Genomic DNA, 23,756 nt, shown 5'->3' on the forward strand with positions numbered 1-23,756 from the left:
AGATTCTATGTGTATAAAACAATGTACAAACAGGGGCAGATCCAGGAATTTTTGCAGGAGGGGGTTTGCCAGGTTCCTGAGACAATGTATCTCCCCCCCCCCCTCACGCATTGCCTCTATCATCATTATGGCGTATATACACACACATTGAGCTTTTTAAACAGGGAAATTCAACATCTCGTTTGACGTCAATTTTTATTATGAATTAATACAATGACATTGTGATTCAATTTCATGGGTGCAAAGCATCAATTGTGATATCACATAATGTCTATATCATTATCTCGCGCTTTGAGTGCCCATCCTGTCCCACATCTGACGATAAAGGATAAAGCACACGGTAGAGAAACTTTTCTCTTTAAAAGTTTTCATGTACAAAATAAAATTTATGTAGCTGAGCGGGGGGGGGGGGGGGGGGGGTCGACCCCCCAACCCCCCCCCCCCCTGGATCTGCCCCTGACAAATTAAAACACTTAAATGTTTACTTTTTGAAATCCATTTATAATACTTTCTTGTAAATGTCAATGTGTACATGTATATAGTATTGTGGTTAACAAGGTGATTGTCAAATATGCATCCTCATAAACTAAATGTGATCAAGTTTAAATTTGTTTCATATTTGGATCCTCCTCATAAAAATTCCCCTGTCGTGTTGTTCATAACTCAAGTGTAACATTCATTATGTAAAAGTCATGAAAAAAATATTAATACGGAACCCCCTGACTTAAACATGATAAACATTAAATTGTATTGGTGTGCCGTAAAATATGCCAAAACACTAAACAGTGTTTACAGGGGACCCTCCCACAATCTCACTTACGCGCTACATCGGCTGCGCAGCGGCGCAGCCTCGTTCATCCGGCGTCACAGATTGTCAACATTTTATATAATTTCATTTGCGGACCCCCCCCCCCCCCCCCCAATACGGCTACGCCTCTTGACATGGCCGAGAAAAACTGGCCGATTTATTAAGTGGAACAAGCCTTTCAAGGGGGGTGACTGATACGAGTGCAAGCTGACGTTGAACTAGTTTTAACTTTAAGTGTACCGGTATACAGTGTCAGACAGTAGTTAGGAAGCCCGCAGAGACAAATATTGCTGAGATACTTTTATACCACTTTCTATTTTAACAATATAAACTCCAGTGTCGGTAAATATAACGGTATATATTATTGTCATTTGTGAATTAAAAGCATATATACGGCCATGGCTTATTATTTCGGATACATTAATTACTTTGTGTGTTAGCAGATATGTTTATATTATTGATTATTTTATTTCGTTAAATACATGTAGATTAAATAGAACAACAGTATCTGTATAAAATCATGGGCCTTATAAAATCATTTATTATAAGGTCCATGATAAAATCAAGTTAACAATGCCAAATTGTTCAGTCCCTCCTGCATCATAGTGAACCCTGAGTTCATTACAAGTGGGGGGGGGTTGGATGGATGAATGGTTAGCGTGCGCGTGCTGTATCATAAAGTCTGTCATTGAGTCGACTGGCGTGGTTTCGAATCCCCGGTTGTACGTGACAAGGAGTAGGGTCGCCTGTCCAACCTCGTGGGTTTTCTCCGGGTCCTCCGGTTTCCTCCCACTGCTAAAGACCCCTACGCGCAAGCGAATTATAGAAATAAAATTAGTCCCGAAATGACCTAGTTTGTGTCGAGTGGACGTTAAACCCCATTTCTCTCTCTCTCATTACAAGTGCAAATGTAAATGTACATCTCATATCTCTACTCTTTCTGTAATTTTCATCCACCTTTTATATGTTTTCCATTCATTTTTACACATTTTTTATTTACTTTTTATCTATTTTTTCATGCATAATATGTATTATTTATCTATCTATCTATCTATCTATCTACAGTTACAATATTCATAAATAATCGGGGGAGTGTTGACTTTAAATGGACAATAACACTCTTGCTGGCTTGAAAGCTCCAGAAAATAAATAATATCTCTATCTAAGTACTAGATGTTTAAGTGTCCTACCTGTTGTGTAAATTATCCATTACATCCTATTTTACTTGTCCAGAGGGTTCGAAAATATTTTTAAATTGAAGTTTACGTTAGACGTTTCAAACCATATGTTGAATTTTTCAAAATTTTTAAATAAGGTGTGTTAAGATAAAATTTGTATCATCAATTAATTGAAATATTCTAAAATAGTACAATTTGTTGACCAGAATAAAGATTGGGACATATTATTCAGTTACAACAAGAGTGGTATTGAGCCTTTAATCAGCTGTTACCTTGGTTCACTCATGTGATAAACAGGGGAGTTTACAGCTCATAAACTACTGGTCTGGTGTGTGTGTGTGTGTATTTTTTGTTTCCCAGTAAGTGCTATGTTTGATATTCACTTTCTTTAATTATAGGTATGGATTTAACAGAATTAGAAAATGTAGAATTTGGCTCAGCTATCAGAGAGAAAGAATTTTTACTTCGTGAGAAGTCTGTTCACTTAAATAATGGTTCATATGGAACAGTTCCCAGGAGAGTTTTTGACAGACGGATAAAGTATTTTTCTTTTCTTTATTACGATTTATTTCTGAATTAGTTTTAGATTGCAGAGATCTAGTTTTCAATTTTCCTCTTCACATTTTGGCCAAATCCAGAAGTAGTTTATGTTGAGAAGTAGTTATAATAAAGACCAACGGAACGATTTGACAGTGATATTAATCAAAAGTTTTATTATTATCTTTCTGGTTGACAAGAAATAACCTTCAATATTCTCTGCCCCTACCCCCGGTCTAAGAGACTTGATGATCCGTAACCTAAACCATTCTTGACTGATGCTATTGCACTTTAGATTATTTCACATCTAATACTAGGCTCCAACTGTCAGGTCAGTCGTAGCAATCGTGTTGATTGTAGCATATTGTGGGAAACAAGCATTTACATTACATATTTACTCTTCAGTTGGATCCACCACATATTATTTACCGGTACATTAATTCATTTTACTATTAGAATAGTATTAAAGGAAGTTCCTATCTTCACACCGTAGGCCCCCCCCACCCCCTACATATGATTTTAAAGTTAATAACCCATTATTTCCAATGTTACCTGGGATGTTCTTTAGCCACAATCAATTTGATTTAATATAAAAGCACTCTTAGTGTTTTTGGACTCCCCAAGGTTCTGACCCCCCCTTATGCAGTTATCAAGCACTGGGGCTCTTAAAGGTATAGACAGAGGGTTTTTGAACGATTTAAAATTCTTGTGTGAAAATTTAGATTTTAATTAGGTGCATATCATTTTACTTTCTATTTGCCTTTTTATTATATATAAGATAATTGCTCAACAGTGTATTTAATTATAGATACTGCCTTGAGCTTGAAAGTCATCCCGATAATTGGTTTAGAAACAACTTGCGTAAATATTGGCTGGAATCAAAGGAAGCAATTTGTAAATTTGTAAATGTAAAAGATACTGACTGTTTGGTCTTTGTTCCAAATGCTACAACAGGTAATGTAAACACACTGTTTTATAATATCTGTCATAATTTTTACTTTGATGCAGACCATGGTGCAATTATCTCTTTGATCTCCATGATTTTTATTTTAGACAATATGATAAAAACCTCCATGCATATTTGTTTGCTGTCCTAATCCAGAATAGGTCCTTTTTAAACGTTCTTTAAACACTGGCTGAAACTCTTCAAAGTTCGGATTGTTGAATATATTATCCTACTTTCTTTATTTGTCAAGCAAATGGCTCTCATTTTTAGGAACCTCAATGACAAATCTTCTCAACCAAAATGTTAAAATCTTATCAAAAATATCTTCAATATTCTCTCCAGAGATCTTTCTCCCTTGATTTTCTTAGGCTGATTCTCCAAATTCATCAGGTATTAAATGTGTTGAGTACAACTGTAAGTTATCTAATTCTTTTGACAGGGATCAACAGTGTACTGAAAAGTTTAAAGTATGAAAACGAGATAATTCTAGGTACTAATGAAACCTATCAAGCTGTTCAAAATACCATCAAATTTATAGGTGATACTGTTCCTGGTAAGTAGTGTCTTTCTGTCAGGAATTCATTAGTTGCTAAGCTCAAACTAAAAATATTTAATTAAGTATATAAGAAATGATATGATGTTTAAAGTCTTTGTCATCACAATTCGGTATATTTCATTTCTATGGTTAGGCTACAGGGAGAATTTTGTGCCCAGACAGCAGCATCTCCATCTGTTACAGTTTCTTATACATGCACTGCAATGTGTACATGGGTGGACCTTGTTTTTTGTGCCATCCGAATTACTAGGCACACTTTCAATTAAGAACCGGTCTCTTATCACCCCACATGGGTATTGCAACCCAGGATATTCTGGTCTAGAGGTCCCAGGCATTAGATGAATGAAGGAATAGGTTATAATAGCAGTTGCCAGATTTCAGAGGAAAATAAGTAATATACAGAGGTATCAATATTATATACCCTGTCCTTATATTTTATCTGTCCATAGGGCTGATCCTATGGTATCTTAAACAAACAATACGTATTTAAGCCTAAAAGGCTAATACACGATAAACAGTAGACTTACTAAAATGCATAATAGTCAGATTGTTATTAAATTGATATGTACTTTATTTTATTGTATGAAAATTGTTATTATACGCCCACATTTTCATGTAGATGTATACTGGCGTTGCCCCTGTGCGTCCAGACACTCTATAGGTCACAATTCTTATCTGATTTTGACGAAACTTGAAATATATACGTTTATCTCCAAAAGACCTTGGTTCCTTTCAATATTGACATTATCGCATCGAAACTTCATACATTATGGCCAATGATTGTACGCAAAATAACGTTTTTAGCTTGTGGACACTCTAGAGGTCACAATTTTTATCCGATTTAGATGAAACTTGAAATGTATATTTATAACCCAAAGATCTCAGTTTCTTTTGATATTCGCGCAACTGCAATTTCCTGGATTATAGACCCTCTAGATGTCACAATTTTTATCTGTATTTAAAAAACTGTAAATATATTACCGTTACACCCCAATGACAGAAACTACCTGAAAAATGGCCACTACTTGTTCACAAATATTGTAAAAGTATGTAATACCAAGGTTGTGGACCCTCTAGAAGTCACAGTTTTTATCAGATTTTGATGAAACTTAAAATATATGTTTATGTCCTGAAGATCTCGGTTCTGGTAGATATTCACGCATAGTCGCATATCGAACTGTAACTTCCTAGATTATGGCCTCATCTCAGCTCATCTCTTGCAAAATGTGGACGTATCTTGCATGCCAACCGCTTGTTTTTGTTACAATAACAGGAGCAGTACCACAGTTTATAGATATCCAGCTTCCAATTACCTCTAAGCAACAAATTGTGGATCTTTATGAAGATTTCCTACAGAAAAATAAAAATGTTAAAATAGCTGTCATTGGTATGCATTATGAATATCTTTATAATAATGGGTTGTTTGATTTTATATCTTAAAAAATTACCACTAGTGGTGATTAAATGTGGAACCAGAAGCATTAATGTTTACATATGTTATAATAACAAGTTCAATGTGAGCAAAGATTTAAGAAAACCTTATTATATTACAGTATGTTATTTGTTTTATGAAAATAGCACATTGAAACATGCTTCTAATGCATTCTCAGGGTGCATATCATGACCAGGGCTGTAACTAGCTCAGAGCATCAGGGGGGCAGGTAGTGTTCTCGGGGGTGCTGTAAAATTGACGGACAATGAATGCATATTTTTTTTTTATGGTCGACAATTTTTTCACAGGTGGGCAAAGCCGCTCCTCCCCCCCCCCCAACCGTAGTTACGGGCCTGATCCTGACTTTACAACACCACTGAAAATTACAATATGCCTGTAAAAGAGGTCAGAGTAGGTGCCTCCCCAATGAGACCAAGTAAGCACCCCTAAGTTTCACAAAAAAATAATAACCAAATCAATAACAATTATAATATGACATGAACTTTATGTCAGCTTGTGTAAAACTGTTTTCCAAGGAGATAACAATTATATAGGCAATATGAGTAATTTTACAGCGACACGCATATGTGAATTGGGATTGTGAATGGCGACCTAGATTTGTACTCCCCACCGGCCCCTCCCTATTCACAGCTTCTAAATCTCCTACTGGCTGTAATAAATACTAAAGGACAAGAATTAGTAATAATATGGACAACAAAGCTGCTAGTGAACTAACTAACTACTAATCTATACATTTTCTTTTACAGATGCAATTACTAGTCCCAGTTCTATTTTATTACCAATGAAAGAAATTATAAATGTCTGTAGAAAACATGGTGTTTTGTCCCTGATTGATGGAGCACATGCGCCTGGACAAATTCCACTTGACTTGGATGAGCTAGGTGCTGACTTCTTTGTAGGTAAGTTGTGGTTAAGATATATTCAAAAATTCAAATATGTGTTTCTATTGTTTTTGTTTTTTATAAAAAAAACCATGAATAAATCAAACATCTAAATACTGGTGGCTAATTGCAATTATGAACACTATGTTGTAAATTGTGTCTTTTGTAGAGATGCACCTTGATATTATATGAGATGTAGCTTCTGTGGGCAAGAAAAAATGTGAAACGAGCAATTACATTGCTAAAGAATGCTTCTAAATATAACTGACACACATATTTTTAATTATATACTAGTATATAGATTTATTTTAGAAAAAAGGGTAGGTGCTAGCTTGCTAACCTGGAGGTACCATGTTCGATCCTGGGGTTGGCCGAGAGAAAGTTCCTCTGGATTTTCTGGCGCGGTCTCCCCATGTCAGTTGTGCAGGATGTCTTTCGAGGGGAAAAAATTCAAAGGGCCCATGTACACATTGGCCCAGTCGGAGCAGAACAGTAGGACATTAAACCTCCATTTCATTTCATTTAATGTAGGAAATTTACACAAGTGGTTATTTGCACCAAGAGGATGTGCAATATTATATTCAGCTAAAGAACATATATCCAGGCTACATTCCTTATCAACCTCTTGGAATTTAAACAAAGGATTTGATCTTGAGTTTCGGGATAATGGAACACGCGACCACTCCCCATTTACCTGTGCGGCTTCAGCTGTACAATTCTACCAACAGATTGGTGGTATGGTAAGATAGATAGCATAAAATTTAAATTCATGTTAGTAAAGGTTAATATTAATAAATTTACTCTTGGTATTTCAGTTTCTATATATTGAGTAAAGGATACTTACTTTATATTTGATAACAAATAATTAATACATATTTGATAACAAATAATTAATACATATTTGATAACAAATAATTAATACATATTTGATAACAAATAATTAATACATATTTGATAACAAATAATCAATTTATATTTCATAACAGATAATTAATTAACTTATATTTGATGACAGAAAAATAATTTATATTTGATATATATATACAATATACAGCCACATAGAAATATAGGCATATAAAAATGCAATAAAGATAATTTATGTCCTGTGGCAGTTTGACGTTGGAAAAGACATCTTCATTTGTTCTTATGTTTCTCGTTTTTATTTCTTTTAGTCCCAAATCAGTAAATACAATCGTGAGTTGGTACGTGAAGGAAGGGAATATTTGTTAAAACTGTGGGGAGCTGAGAGACAAGCTATACCTGAAGATATGGAGTCACCATTCTTATTAAATATAAAACTACCACCTCTTAAAGATTACATTATATCTGATGTAAGTGAAACAAGATTTATAAGATTATGTTTTGTTACTAATGTATATAACATTTGTTCTGTTGAAAAGGTTGGATTATTTTCAACTCAAACAGGAGCATCTAGTCACATGCTAGTACTTTCAAAGTTGTGTGAATTCTTCTCTGTTGTGACTCATTCTTTTATCATTTTAGAACAATATTTATTTCTTTGACTACCAAGAGAAATGAAATGGGTTGACATTTATATTATGGCGTGTTTTTTTCAATTTATCTCATCTTATCAGCTTATTGGAATATTGGTTGCAATAACTCGATGAAATAAACACAATGTTATTTGTTTTAAAAAAAAAAGAGAAAGGTTCAATTTCTGTATATTAAACACAAGCTAAAATTTGATTTCAGGCTTCGACTATGAAGTTAGCATTGGATATTTTGGAAAAATATGACATTATGTCTATATTTATCAGTTACCAAGGCAACAATTATTGCCGTTTGAGTTGTCAAGTTTACAACACTATGGATGACTACAAAAAACTTGGAGAAGCTGTGAAAGATATGATCAAAACATAATCTAGTTAAAAATACAGAAAGAATATCTAATTTGTAACATGGAATACAAATTTATAACGTAAAACTTTTTGTGATATTTATTTCAGAAATCAGCATTACAATTAAAATTGGATATTTTGGCAAAGCATGATGTCATGTCTTACTTTAGCAGTTACCAAGGCAACATTTATTGTCGTTTGAGTTGTCAAGTTTACAACATTATGGATGACTACATAAAATTTGGAGATGTTGTAAAAGATTTAATCAAGAAAAATAATTAAAACAATTAATTCTTGTTTCTGTGACTTTATATATTTAATGTAAATTTTACAAATCTTTTTTTACCAATTGTAGATGTCTATGCTAAGTTTGTGTACAGATCTATATAGTAAAAATGAAATTCTGTTCATATTTGGGGGCAACTATATTATATTTTTTAATAAATTGATTTATCCACCTTTGTTTATTTGTGTATTATTCTGATGTTATACATAATATTGGTAATATATATGACATTAAGACTTGGGGGCTGAGGTAAAGGAACTGGACTCTCAGCATGAGCTGAAAAGAATCTCAAGCATGGTTCCCACTGACAACTATAAGGTTGCCTAGTCGTTTTGATGGAATAAAGACGGGGTGTACACAAAAAATACCCCTGAAAGTTAGAATTTGAGTAAGCTGAAATGACCCTGACCAGGCAAAATTATTCTCTGCAGTGCATGTAGGCACCAGGTATAGTTTTGATGAGAGATTAACCTCCATTTATTATTACGGAGAGATATTGAAATGGGATCACCCCGTCCGTATGTGTGTCTGTCCGTCCCGATATTTAGTTTCCGGAGCATATCTCATAAACCGTTCAAGATATCTTTCTGAAACTTTGTACACACATCAACCTTTTACAGTAGTTGGAATTTCTGGGATTTATATTTTTTGTGTTTCCATGGAAACAAATTTCTCTGTTGAATGATTTTTGAATTTTTACTTCACATTTGACTTAGTTTTTGGTATATAATTATTATTCTAGAGCATATATCAGAAACTGCTCAAGATACCTTTATAACACTTTGACATTCATCTACCTATTATTTTAATTTTTGATTTTGTTTCCGAAGTATATTTCATTATCTGTTCAAGAAATCTTTTTGAAACATTGTACAAACATCAAACTTTTATAGTATTTTATTTTCTGATGTATAAGGGCTTAAGCTTATTGTTTAACATACAGCAGCTGATTGAGGTAGTCATAGATTGTTGTGCAAACATTACAGGGAGTAGCGACCCTGGCTTGCCTTGCCCAGCTACTGTGATCAGGGTATGAATCTTCTAACTAGTCCCATTGATATTCCAAGGAATTGTTTTTCCTTATGTCTTCCAAAGTGGGATGTTGATGACTAGTCATCTTGTTTTCTTTGATTTAAATCCCCATTTATGTAGGCACATTATTTATAAGTTGAAATAAATTGAAGTTGAATACAATAGTCAATAATATATTTGTATTATTGACTATTGACTAAATACTTTACAAATGAAAAAAGTGTCATAGCTGCATTTCAAATGAAGCTTTTAAAAAAATATGAGGGAACTGTTTGGTGCACATGTAGACTAAAGGGGGATAACTTGTTACAGTAAGCACTCTCCAACGGATGAGGAAATGTTGGTGTTGTTAGTTGATAAACATGTGGAATAATGTGAATGTCAAAAGAAGTTATAGATCCATGATTTAATCTATATATGACTGACAATAAATGATATGAAGGCAGAGTAACTATAGACGAGAAATGTAGCATTTGTACACGTATGTAAGCCTTTTAATGATTTATATAAACAGAAATGATTTCACCGACTGTGTCGGATATTAAAGGGACAATAACACTCTTGCTGGCTTGACAGCTCCAGTAAATAACTATTAGCCTTATTTTAAGTATTAGATGTTTAAGTGTCCTACCTGTTGTGTAAATTATCCGTTACATCCTATTTTACTTGTCCAGAGGGTTCGAAAATATTTTTAAATCCAAGTCACATTATTTGAAAAGGTTTACGTTATAGGCTTTTCCAATTTTTTAAATTAGGTGTGTTAAGATGAAATTTGTATCATCAATTAATTGGAATACTGTAAAATAGTACAATTTGTTGACTAGAATAAAGATTGGGGCATATTATTCTGTTACAACAAGAGTGGTATTGAGCCTTTAATGATGATTAAATGCTTATTATTATACATTTACCGGTATAAATAATTACACAATCACAGCCCAACTCTATCCTACAAAATTTTTCAAACAGTGTATAATATGTAAGAAGGTACCACTTGTCAGGACAGGAATCTTGACTGAATAGTCTAGCATCAGACTAACTTACAATAATACCCTATAGGAAGTGATTAAATCAATGAAACATTGGACATCATATTCTTACAAAATATCAAAAATAAATACAATCTCCAAATCTTCTGTAAAATATGGCTTTCAGGACATTATTACAGACTGCTTCCTTGTTTGTAAAAATAGTTCTACACGCATAATTACATCATAAACAAATAAGGAAGTCTTAGGAGATATCATCCTGAAAATTAAGTCAGAATTCCTAATAATTGTCAAGTTTATCTGAATTCTATGATCATTTGGAATTTGAATTTTGTTTTAAAAATATCCCTATGGAAAAGCACATGAATGTCAAAATCTATCTTATTACTTCTGCCACCCCAGTCTGACTGTCCATCTGTCATTCTGAGAATTAGGTGAAAGAAAAAATTATAAAAAAGAAAGAAGATATTATTTAAACCTACTTTATTGTCGCCAACCTAGCTGACTTTTCCATCCGACATCCACATTTCCTTGTTGGGCAGTCTTAGAGGCTAAACTTATCATCCAATTGACATTAATTTTATGCTGTCGTGTGTTTATATCCATGAGACGAAGAATCACATCTATTGTCATTGATTTCCAATTATTAATTGTAGAGTTATCGCTCTTTGAAAAATCTTATGAACTCGCTAGAAAATTCAATCTCCTTACTTTATAGGGTGTATGTTTTGCTGTCTGGTAACCTATCTTGTTTTTTGTATTTTTTTTTACAGGATATTGATAGAGAAATTGGGGAAATAGACAATGTGAAAAATTACAGTGATTCTTTTCCACTGAATAAAATACATACATTTCACAAATCATGCATAAAGTTGACATATTGAGGATTTCAGGAATTGTATTCTCTAGACAATCTTATAGTAAATATGTATATTCAAGAACAATTCACAAAAACCAGTCTACTAAACAGAAAAATTTAAGACCAATAAAGGCAATTAGAAATTACAGTTCAAATATTAGGAAAAGATCAGCTTTGTTTCTTAGTGATGCTAATCCAACTGAAGACTCAATTGTGAAGGTTGATATTAACTTAAAAGAAATTTTATCATCACCTTCACAAATCAAAGAAAATCTTGCTGCTCGAAAAATTGATTTGAACATCTCTGAATTGGTGAGTCTTTTTTTATTGGTAATTTGGTGAAGTTTGTGAAACATTCGGGTTGTGCATATGGTATACATGTATAGTTGTAGCATATTCTCAATATATATGATAATTTAGTAGGCTATTGTAATGTAAATGTTAATTAATAAACAATAACTTGAGATAATGTAAACATCATAGTATTGACTTTAGTCATTATTTTGTTTATTTGGATTACGACTTGGTGGAATATCAGTTAATAATTAATTTTCACAGCTAGATGATTGCGAAAAAATGAAGATAATAGCAAAAAAGAAGCTAGATATAGAACAAGAAAGAAGAGATATAACTATTAGAGTTGGTGCTTTATCAAAAGTTAAGGTAAAAACATATACAGTAAACCTCGCATAAGTCGGATTCTTATAAGTCGGATCTTCGCTCAACTTGGTTAAAATCGTTTGGACCCTTTGATCCTGCACGACTTTCTTATTAAATTTCTGCGCTTAACTCAGATAAAATTGGTTAGTCCACTTAGATCCCACTTATGTGAAGTTTACTGTATTAAAATTTAGTTAATGACTGCACCTAAAAAGTTCATTTAATAAGAAATCCATTTATGACGTGAACTTACCCATTCCACCAATTTGCATAATTTTACTCTTTTGTTTACGCCCACATTGAATTGTTGTCATATATTGTTATTGACCCCATCTGTCTGTCATCTTTATATAATCTAATGTTTACCTTAGTGAGACAAAGAATAGCAATTTCTAATAACTTTCTGAGTTATTGTCATGGAACTTTGTAGAATCCTGCTTGGAATTTATGTGCATTTTTATACGCCCACATTGAAATGTGGTCGTATATTGTCGTCGCCCCCGTCAGTCCGTGTCCACAATTGATTGTGGACGCTCTAGAGGCTAAAATTAATATCTGATTGACTTTAAATTTATACACAGTGTTTAAGGTCATGAGACGAAGAATCCTATTGATTTTCAGCGAATTCCGATCATTACTGCCAGAGTTATGGCCCTTGATCACTTCAAAAAATCTTGTGGACGGTCTAGAGGTCAAAGTTAATATCCGATTGACTTCAAATTTATACACAATGTTTAAGGTCGTGAGACAAAGGTCCCTATTGATTTTCACCGATTTCCGATAATTACTGCCAGAGTTATGGGCCTTGATCACTTCAAAAAATCTTGTGGACGCTCTAGAGGTCAAAGTTAATATCTGATTGGCTTCAGATTTATACACAGTGTTTAAGGTCATGAGATGAAGAAGCCTATTGAGTTTCAGTGATTTCCAATAAATACTGCCAGAGTTATGGCCCTTGATCACTTTGAAAAATCTTGTGGACGCTCTAGAGGCTAAAGTTAATATCCGATTGACTTTAAATTTATGCACAGTGTTTAAGGTCATGAGACAAAAAAGCCTATTGATTTTCAGCGATTTCAGATAATTACTGCCAGAGTTATGGCCCTTGATCACTTTGAAAAATCTTGTGGACGCTCTAAAGGCTAAAGTTAATATCCGATTGACTTTAAATTTATGCACAGTGTTTAAGGTCATGAGACGAAAAAGCCTATTGATTTTCAGCGATTTCCGATAATAACTGCCAGAGTTATGGCCCTTGATCACTTTGAAAAATCTTGTGGACGCTCTAGAGGCTAAAGTTAATATCCGATTGACTTTAAATTTATACACAGTGTTTGAGGTCATGAGATGAAGAATCATATTGATTTTCAACGATATCGGATAATTTCTACCATAGTTATGGCTCTTGATCACTTTGAAAAATCTTGTGACGCTCTAGAGGCTAAAGTTATCATCCGATTGACTTCAGATTGGTACACAGAGTTTAAGGTCTTGAGACGAACAAGTATATTGATTTTCAATGAATCTTTATGACTTGAACAGCTAAATTCATGATGTTAAAAGTTTTGTATACTAAACATGGGACAGACAGAACTTTATAAAAACGAAACAAATTCTAATGGTTTTCTGATAATTACTTAATGAGTTGTTACTCTTAATCAGATTTTAATGTATTATAAATGTTTCATTACCGAAAAAAGTAAAAATATGCGACAACTCTTGTTGACTGCCCGGACGATATAGCTGTTGTGGGCGTATGTTTCGTTGCCTGGCAACCTATCTTTGAGATTAGTGAAATGAAGAAGCCATCACTAATTACATCTAGAGTTATGTTCCCTTTTCACTGTAGAACCCGACGAAGGCTCTTTAGCTACCAGTTTAATATTACACCAATATTTTGTTCTTGATTTCAGCTAAATGATGATTTGAGAAGGTCAAAAGAAATTCTTATACAAAGAGGAAAGGAAGTAAAGCAGTTATCAAAACAAATACAAGTATAGCTTTCAAATTTTATATTGTGTAAATTAAATATTTCTGATCTCGGTATGAAATAGAAATATCTGACATGCCAGGGTTGAAAAGAATAACTTTTAGTAAAAATTGAAATTGAGATGGTATAGATGGAAGTTATTGCCCCTGAAAATTTTATCACAAAGTTATAAAGTCAATTCAGAGCCAATTTTATAACAGCGTATTTCACACATCCTGTCTTCATTGGCCCTGTTGGTGCAGAATTGTTGGACGTTAAACCCATTTAATTTTTTCACACATGTACGCTTGTTTTCATTTGTTTGGCACTAGTTTACGAACACTCTTAATAAATTAGTCACGTATCGTTCAAGTGACCTAATTCTACAAATGCTGTAACAGCACCACAGTAATATCATGGCTCGAATTGAAATTTAAACATTGAAAAAATTAAGAACCATGTCCAAAAATAAAGTTTATACGAAGTCATGCTTGGATATTCAATTTATTACAGATATTTTATAATCTGAATTCTACACATTTCTCAACGGAAAAGTCATTAGCCTTTATATTACATTTAAAGCATGATTTTGGATGAATGTTTTAGTTGACTGACTCAATGTCAATTCGGTTATGGAAATGCATGAATTTTCAAGTTGCAGACCTAAAGCAGATTCGGGTGATTCACAAGAATTTTTAGTCCTGCCGATGTTGAAGAAATAAAACTGTTTTATATTACGATATTCATATGGATCAAAATAACAATTTAAATGTGTTTGTGTACATGTACCTACTTGTATGGATGATGTGTGACGTGGAAAATTATGTGTAACAGATTAGATACTGAGGCGACAAGTATGATAAAAGCGACAGGTAGCTTTTTTTAACAGTTCAATGCCTGATAGTTGAGAATATGTTTCAAATTATATTCATTATATCTTGTAGAAGCAATCGTGGGACGTAGAAGAAAGAGTTATTTTACAGAGTTTACAGATACCAAATAAATTACATCTTAATACAGTAAGTAGGAATTTATAATTCGCTCATTGAATAGATAGAAACGAAATACAATAAACTTCTGCTCAGTTTTTCTGCAATCTATACTAAATTTGATTTTAAAATTTGACTCTTAAAATTTTAAGAAAATGTGAGATAAGCCCTCAGTTGTTTAACAGTTCTTGGAATATTTTATTCAGTTTAACCTTTATTTTATTTTCAAGCCAAAGGAAAATAAGGTGTTGAGATCCAGTGGGAAAATAGAAGGTAACTGAACATTTCATTTTGTTTTACTTTCTGAAACATTTAGATTCTTTTAATGTCATATGGTTTTTGGTGATGTTCTTCTGTAAATATTATTTAAAATCTTAAAGAACACATAAAACAAATGAATTAGTTTTCGGTGTATTATTACATCAAAACTTCAATCAGTTACCATTTGCATGCATTTACTTTATGTGACCTCTTCTTATACTTAGATAAATCTGTGGGCAATCCAAAAAGTAATATTTTACATAATTGTTTTATTATTATTTTAAGATTGTCCCGCAAGTACAAGTCATATACAGATTGGGAAAGAAAAACAGTTAATAAAATTTAGGTAACAGAAAGATATTGTAAATTTAATTTTTCATAGATTTGTTGTATTAAAGTTCGGGGGGTTGGATGGCCGAATGGTTAGCACGCGTGCGCTGTATCATACGGTCTGTCATTCCCCGGTTGTACGTGACAAGGAGTAGGGTCGCCTGTCCAACCTCGTTGGTTTTCTCCGGGTCCTCCGGTTTCCTCCCACTGCTAAAGACCCCTACGCGCAAGCGAATGATTAAAATAAAATTGAACCATGTGTTAGTCCCGAAATGACCTAGTTTGTGTCGAGTGGACGTTAAACCCCATTTCTCTCTCTCTCTGTACTAAAGTTTGGAACAAACTATGATATATAAAGAAAAAGAGCAACAGATTTTCATTGATGTTCAACGCCACTGAATTACTAGATATCTATTTCACTGTGCTATGGTTCAATACAAGACAGGTCTAACACAGCAGCAATTATGTACTTAAAATTCCTTTACAATTTTTCTCCACAAAAATGGTGTAACATTGTTAGCGTATTCTTTTTTTGTATACGCCCAGTATAAGCACCTTTCTGTGTTTAAGTACATTTTACCCAGTCTGTAAATATATAACAGAAGTTAAGTAGTTCTTGTTCTATGTATATATCTACCGGTAGGTGCGTTTTTTTTTGTTTTTCAGTAACATTGGTCCAAAGGCGTATTATTTAAAAGATGAATTGGCTGATTTAGAACGTAAATTAATCATTTCAGCCAAAAACTATCTGAAACATGCTAAATTATCTCCCTTTACAACTCCAGATATTTTTCGATCTGTTGTCATGGTGAGTTAGAAACCCTTGTTTTTATCTTGCTTCTGTTTGATAGTATTATTTTTGTCAGTGATTTGACATAAGGATTATTGTCTCTTGTTTTACATTCTTGAGTAACAAACATCTGTTTTTGTTTTCTCGATTTTGTTCCCATGTATTTTTTTCTAAGAAGAATGTGTAAATCTGTCATTATGTGGTGTGTTATTACTTGTATATTTTAAACAGCCAATGAACATACAGTACTTTTAGTCATGCAAATAACTTAGATCTTATATGTAGTGCAGTAAATCAGAACCATAAAAATGAATCAAGTTAAAGGTATAATTTTAATGAGATTGGGTTAGGAGAGTGCTCTCTTTTAACAATTTTTGCAAAAAATATATATCTGTCTTTTTAGATAGAATTTATAAGCTAATTTGTTTTTTTAGGAAGGAAGTGGAGTAAATGTAGCTGATGAAAGACAAGTTTTAACATTACAATCAGATGAAGATAATATTAACTTACAGTTATTAGATGACTTTCATATTGTAGGAACATCAATCTACTCATTTGTTGGTACATATGCATTTATTTATACAATGTAAATAACATACACAGACACATCCGTTTTTGTAGCTGATACTTTGTCCTTTGGACACTGCTCTCACTTGTAGAATATCCTGGGTTAGAAACTCATCATAAACTGAATGAAACTATCACAATTTTTAAAGCATTGTTCCGTTTTGACAGGTACCTAATGATTGGCAAGACTGAAGAGAAATGGGTGACTAGTCATTTGGATTGGACAATTTAGCAATGCCTGAGTAGGGTGCCCAAAAATTGCTGCCACCTTGACAAAAGATTTTCCTTGCATTGCATATGTGAGCATAGAAATGAGAATGACCATTTTTGTCTCAGAATGACCAAAGTATTTTTTTAACAAGACATTGTCATTCCTGATGGTGTTACTGTATTTTATATCAGATATTAAGTTTTGATTTAATTGATCATCCAAATAGTTTTGTTTGTGTACCATGTGATGTTAGGTTGTTATATTAACGATTCAATTTTTAGGTTACCTTACCAAAGTGAAAGTTAGACCATCTAGTCTTCCCCTAAAATATTTTTCAATAGGAAGGCACTATTGTCCAGGAGAAAGTTTACCAGGATTATATGGCGTTCTTCAGACAACAAATGTAAGTACATTGTACAATAATTGTACTTATAACGATTTCTGATCTTTAAAGTTCAGTACATGTGTATCATGAAGCTTTTCTTTGACTCATTATGCAAGGCCAGACTCCACTTGTTTAGATCAGCAATATGGAGACTAAATCAGTCCAAAAAAGGTTCCATTCTGTTCAATATGTACAAAGATATAAATGGAATATTTGTCCACATTTGGCATCCATTTATACCCCCCCCCCCAACTCTTTTGATATACCAATTTGTGATCCAGTTAAATCCAAGCCAGACGATTATCTACCATAGATATTTTGATCTATTTTTCTTAATTGAATATTAAATAATCAATTTGAGTACATTTTAGCATGAATTTAGCTGTAAAAAATTAGAAATATGATCAGTGAATATAATGTAAATTTTGAATGTTTTAATAATAAGGTCTATTTAACATAAAATGCAGGCTGCAATATTTGGTGGTTGTTTATCAGAGAATTCAGCGCATGAGTTATTAGATGAATATACAGATTTAATATGGTCCTATTTATCTCTACTGAATATTCCTATTAGGTAAGATTTATATCCTTTACTAGTTGGAAGCAAAGGTGGCTTCGGGTTCGCTCCCAGTGTGAGTGGAGAAAGTTCCTCAGGATTTCCCCACACTGTTTCCCCAAGTCAGTGGTGCAGAACGATGGGATGAAAAACTGAGGTAACGTGTATACATTGGCATGCACGTTAAAGAACCCTTGACAGTTGGAATTTGAAATAAGAGTAGGCTGTTTATTGTGTTTTAGTTATTTTGTGACCTGATCTATAGTTTCGAGATATCAATATTATCTCCAAGGTGAATATAAGGCCAGGACAGCCTATCAAAATATTGAATTATTGGCATAGGTATGATAATATTTTCAGCTCAGCTGAAATTTTGGATTTGATGTTTCTAAGGTATGCAATTCATTTACAAAATGGGAAATCTATCCACTAGTCACAAGAAATATTTTTATGTTTTATAACTGTTTATAAGTCATCTCATGCAGGGGCCGAGCTAGTATGAAACTAAAGAGGGGCCACAGAAACAACTTCAGATTGCTATAGAATTTATATCTACTGTAGTGGCAGGATCATTTCTGGGGAAATAGCTACTGTACCATTAATTTATTTCACCATTTATCATGGATATAAATGTACATGTATGTAACATTTCCCTAAATTTCATACCATCATTGCTATTTTATTAACAGGATGGTCCGTCTTGGTGCTCCAAACATATCTCCAGCAGAAAGTCTGAAATATGTGTTTGAGATCTGGTCACCATCTTTACAACAGTTTATACAAGTAAGATAATACAAGTAGTTACAAATCATTTTAATTGTTTTTTTTTTAATAATTTTTTAAGCCATTTAGTGGAATGTAATATATTTCCGATGCAACACCATTATTTTTGGATTTGAGCACCAGAAAATGAGGGATGGAATATCAAGAAAATAATTGTTTTGTTCACTTTTAAACATTGAACTAAAAGTAACAGTAACAAATGGTTTAATTTTGTCAAATAGGATGATTTGGGACCTACTACATTCCTTTTCTTGATCATTTCATTACAAAGACCTATGATACATTTTGTTCTGGTATTTGTGTCACATGTGGATATAATATATTTACAACTTTCTTATTAAGGTATGAATGATTAATTTATGTGGTTTTTTTGTTGTTTTTTTGATAATGTTAATCAATTGAAGGTATTAATGTTTATCAATTTAGGTTTCAACATTGTCTATGTTTGGGGATTTTATAAGTCGCAGATTGATGTGTTTCCAAGACAACAAGGAAACTAAATACATTCATATGGTAAGTTCAAAATCTTCAATAATATATTATTACATGTAGCTGAGAAATGATTTGTTTTATTATCTTTGATTCTTTATTATAAATTTGTATATTTTCAGATGGGTGGCGATATGTTGAACATTACTAGACTTCTAGCTCTTATTCTCGAATATAATTTATTAGATGATAGAAAGTTGAGCTCTGTTTTAGAAATTCAACATGGATGATTATTATTATTTGTAGAATCAGAAAAGAATTAAACAGAATTTCTGCATTTAGAAGAAATGGAAGGCGATTTTGTGGATTTAATTGAAAGTAATACAGTTGTTCACTAGACTCTAGTGAGGATGCTATAATAAAGTAAACTGATAGTTATTTTAGTTTCTTGTCAATGCTAGAAACGAAAAATAGTATAGTGCAATGTTTAAATTAATCTATTCCTTCTAGTTTTATTAGAAATAAAGCATATTATTAATATTTAGGGGGGAAAATTATTAATAGTTTTAATTAATGCATTTTTATACATCCATGTTGTCATCTGTCAGTCATCAATAATTTCTTATTAGCTTGATAAAATAAGTACTGGGTTTTCCTTAAGTATGTGTTATACTTTCTTGTAACACTCTGCAGACTAGTCAAAGCAAACAAAAAATAACCTTTTCTTGTGATCTTTAATATTTTTTTCTTCAAGCAAATCAATAATACATTAATGCATTGTGCTAAAAATAAAATTAAATCTATGTTTCAACAAAAAATTCAGATATTGATGCATAGTGACCTTTATTTAAATATATCACATTGGTTTGATAATAGTAAGTTCTTGTTTAAATAAGTTATGTTGATTGTTCTACAGAAAACAATATAGATCTGTTTCACATAGCTTTATCACTATGTTAATATAAGTGTTATTTGAAATAATCTTATAAAATGATAAATTTATTAACAGGTTCTTATCTATATTTTAATATATGTAATATTTCCTTATATTTATATTATGTAGAAATAAACTGTCTGGAAATAAATTAAGTGAGTTAACATTTCATGTCTTACATTTAGTCAATAAGGAACATGTCAAACTTTTCATATCAAAATTAAATGAACAGGGCCTATGTGATTTATGTCAAATATTGAACATTAAGTTACTTTATCTATATTATTTGTCAGTCTAGAAGGTTTAATATTTGTAAATATATAATATCTGTAAACAGATGGCTGTAAATAGATTTGAAAACAAGACAGTGTTACAAAAATGTCATGTTTATAGATGAACAATTATCAAGATATATTTAAACAGGTGTGCGGTAAATTAGTAAGAGTATGAGAACCTTGTCTTGCTCCTGTCACAATATGGTTGTTATCTTTTTTGACCCTCTAACATATGAATTAGCCCCGCCAAGGTCTATAAAACCTGGATACATATATGTACTTGTAGTATTTCAAACCCTTGCAGGGTAGGGACGCAGGGGGGTGGGGGGGGGCGTAGTCTGTTTTTGAAATAAAACAAAGACATATACCATATTCTGAAATAAAATGCTATGTGCAACGTTGTTCTAGGATGGTCAACTAAATAAATCCTGGATAAAACGGAAGTGTGAATAGAACCTTTTTTGTTTATCTGCATTTCAAATGATAAACAGTGTAGCACGACTACTGTTAACAGAACAATTCAATCTTATTCACGGACCACTTGCACTCTGTATTGATCAAAAAAACAAAACATTAATGAATCCCTATATTATTATTTTCAGTACATGGGTGAAGACTGGACAATCATATTTAAGCCGCCTTTTATATAAACAAATCCAATACCTCCGTTTATTTGATTTTGGTTAAATTTGAAATTGAATGCATGATTCTGTTTTTATTTACCGATTGTATCAATGGTGCCTGAAATTATGTTCCGAATAATACAAATTTGTCTCTCGCACTCCTTGGTGATTTTTATTTATAATGCTCTTTAAGATATAACCCTACAACAATTTCCCGCTTTTACAATAAAAAAGATAGTTTGCTAAAAACTTGTTAGTGAAAATTGCTTTTTCGTTTCTAGGAAATTTGAGCAAATAAAGTTATACTTCATCATCGTGTTGGAATTACAAATAAACTAGTTTCTCCAGAGAAAAAAGTGATTAACGTTTATTTATTGTGAAATTATTTATATGTATATAATTACTTGCTGGTAAATAGCTGTGGAATAGGGATGCTTCCCCCCTCCCATACCGTGAAATTACTTAAATCACCCGGAACAAATGGTCTACTTGCAATTTTATTGATTTTTATTATGGCCTCTAGGAGAGATAATAAGGGTGTATAAATATGTCATTTATCTTACCCCGTTATTTATTCTACAGTAATTGTTTGTTTTTCTTTTAATTACGAGCTTGTTCAACATCAATTTTTATTTCCCTTTTCAACATTAGCTTTATTTATTATGCCCATCTCCCAGGGAATCTCGTGTAGTGAGATGCTAGACTCTATGCAAAGAGGGCGACTGCTATATGTGCAACAACCACGATGTACTAAATTCTCAAAAAACGTAGCCTATATTTTCCGCAAAATATCCAGGACTAAGCAAAGTCGTAACATTTTCCACCATGGTGCGAAATGTAATCACCATTCTTAGAAATCGTCGGCACATTATGATGATGATGAGGATAGTTTGTTTTTTTTAAAAACAAAAAACCATTACACTGTATCGTCTTGAGAATGTTCTATATGAGCTTCTCTTCTGTCTGTATCTCTTCAGTAAATTTGATTCTAAGCATTATTAAGCACATGCAGCATCATCGAAAATATATTTTGCGATCGACTTCGCAACATTAAAGCAGCTGAAGAAAATACTTATTTATGAAGGTCATCTGTAGGGCATACGTGTTGATGTTTTCCCCGAGCTCCACACACCCTTGCTGCGCCACTGGTCGTCAAACCTTATTAATAAATATCTGCAAAATTATAGATCACTATATATTCAGAATATGCTCTAGACTATAAATAATTTTCAAGGGTCATTTTTCTCAAAGATTATCCGCATCCACATGGGCCGACCATTGTAAAAGGGCGCCATAATTACGGTTTATACCATGGACCTTATAATACTATAGATCCCCCCCCCCCAAAAAAAAAAAGAAATAAGCACAATAAAATTATCTTGTTCCACTAGTCAAACTAGAAATTCATTTATTTGTCGTGGAAGCTATTAAATACCGATATAGTATAATTTTCTTAAGTCTGGGATCGAATTTTGAAGATTGAATGAATGTACGTGTCGTTTTGAAGTATACGCTAAGAGTAACACCTTATAATGTTTTCTTTTCTTATCCCTAAAGATCAAAATATTTTTATCACCTGTGTAAAAAGTGAATCAACTTTCGTCGTTTAAGATAAGAAACGGCTTTAAACTCGACCTACAGGTCAAACATTATTTGCGTTAACTGTTAAATCGTAACGGAAATCTAATGGGATTATAGAATATTCCAAAATGTTGGGGGCGCAGAGAGGACCGTTTGATTAAATGGTTTCTTTTGTAATTAATCTGAAATAAAATAAATAAATTAAAGAATAAATAAATTGAATATATGCAGGTATATATACGTGACCGAGCTGATTTTCTTCTAGTTTGAAAACTTAAATATCTTGATATATATTTACATTATATAAAATGAACACAGTCCACATTTTCTGGTAATACTTTTCAGATCATAGTAAATAATAATGATAAAAACACTCCTAGGCTATATTTGCCCATATTCCTCGATAGGGCCTAATGTATTTTCTTGTCCAGGAAGGGGATTAATCGTCATTAATAATCTTAATATTTTAACCATTATAAGAAAATTCAGTTCAAAAACCCACACCTTTGGAAATGCAATTGCATTAAGTCACGTGCTACCTTTCCGATTTGACGTTTATCGGAAATGAATAAACCACAACGGTATCAACTCCGCCCCCATTTAGTGGGAGGGATCAAGTTATAAAACCTACCAGCTCCTCTTTAAACTTTCAAACCAAAATAAACTTTATAACTACTTCTTCCAAAAGATTTTTGAGTTTCCAACAGTTGTCTTGTGAAGACTTTTTTTATGTGGACAAATGATGTTAAAGTTCATAATTATTTGCGGCATTTTGTCATCTTTGTATGCAGTGGAAACAAAGGTAAGGGTTTATATTAAAAATAAAAATTCAAAGAAATTGAAACTTTTGTAATGTTAATAAATTTTTACACAAAATTAAAACTACAAAATCAAAATTATTTGTTCCTGCCAGAATGACATTACCTTTAAGCTTCGATTATACAATGAAAAATATCAACGGTTTATACTAATTATATATTAGCTTATAATAATCTATTGTAATCCGTTATAATTTTACTCGTGAAATGT

General features: G+C 32.5%; 2 protein-coding genes across 5 annotated transcripts; both read left to right on the forward strand.

The window, feature by feature from the left end:
• The first annotated feature begins 886 nt into the window (after positions 1–886).
• On the forward strand, positions 887–8,667 carry LOC126821983 (uncharacterized). 3 transcript variants are annotated; one of them, XM_050550697.2, is made up of 9 exons: positions 887–1,162; positions 2,385–2,526; positions 3,332–3,477; positions 3,909–4,022; positions 5,299–5,412; positions 6,225–6,377; positions 6,891–7,099; positions 7,532–7,690; positions 8,327–8,667. In XM_050550697.2, the coding sequence occupies exons 2-9, from the start codon at positions 2,387–2,389 to the stop codon at positions 8,498–8,500; spliced, it is 1,209 nt and encodes a 402-aa protein (XP_050406654.1). In that variant the 5' UTR covers positions 887–1,162; positions 2,385–2,386; the 3' UTR covers positions 8,501–8,667. The 3 variants fall into 3 exon arrangements, with proteins under 3 accessions (XP_050406654.1, XP_050406646.1, XP_050406662.1); XM_050550689.2 differs by having other exon boundaries at positions 887–1,150; XM_050550705.2 differs by having other exon boundaries at positions 887–1,150; positions 8,073–8,468.
• Positions 8,668–9,801: 1,134 nt separating this feature from the next.
• Positions 9,802–20,584, forward strand: LOC126821977 (serine--tRNA synthetase-like protein Slimp). 2 transcript variants are annotated; one of them, XM_050550676.2, is made up of 14 exons: positions 9,802–10,017; positions 11,299–11,696; positions 11,943–12,047; positions 13,958–14,038; positions 14,958–15,032; positions 15,233–15,275; positions 15,549–15,609; positions 16,260–16,401; positions 16,818–16,944; positions 17,443–17,564; positions 18,014–18,120; positions 18,792–18,885; positions 19,312–19,398; positions 19,621–20,584. In XM_050550676.2, the coding sequence occupies exons 2-14, from the start codon at positions 11,388–11,390 to the stop codon at positions 19,654–19,656; spliced, it is 1,389 nt and encodes a 462-aa protein (XP_050406633.1). In that variant the 5' UTR covers positions 9,802–10,017; positions 11,299–11,387; the 3' UTR covers positions 19,657–20,584. The 2 variants fall into 2 exon arrangements, with proteins under 2 accessions (XP_050406633.1, XP_050406623.1); XM_050550666.2 differs by having other exon boundaries at positions 9,803–10,017; positions 19,497–20,584.
• The last annotated feature ends 3,172 nt before the right edge of the window (positions 20,585–23,756 follow it).

This window comes from Patella vulgata, chromosome 1, assembly GCF_932274485.2.
Source record: "Patella vulgata chromosome 1, xgPatVulg1.2, whole genome shotgun sequence".
Classification (NCBI taxonomy): Eukaryota; Metazoa; Mollusca; class Gastropoda; family Patellidae; genus Patella; species Patella vulgata.

Coding starts and splice junctions, on each gene's coding strand:
- LOC126821977 (XM_050550666.2), top strand. CDS start 11,388: ATGCATAAAGTTGACATATTGAGGATTTCAGGAATTGTATTCTCTAGA. Junction 15,033..15,232: donor ATAAATTACATCTTAATACA/GTAAGTAGGAAT, acceptor TTTATTTTCAAG/CCAAAGGAAAATAAGGTGTT. Junction 16,945..17,442: donor ATCAATCTACTCATTTGTTG/GTACATATGCAT, acceptor TTCAATTTTTAG/GTTACCTTACCAAAGTGAAA.
- LOC126821983 (XM_050550697.2), top strand. CDS start 2,387: ATGGATTTAACAGAATTAGAAAATGTAGAATTTGGCTCAGCTATCAGA. Junction 7,100..7,531: donor ACCAACAGATTGGTGGTATG/GTAAGATAGATA, acceptor TATTTCTTTTAG/TCCCAAATCAGTAAATACAA. Junction 7,691..8,326: donor AAGATTACATTATATCTGAT/GTAAGTGAAACA, acceptor TATTTATTTCAG/AAATCAGCATTACAATTAAA.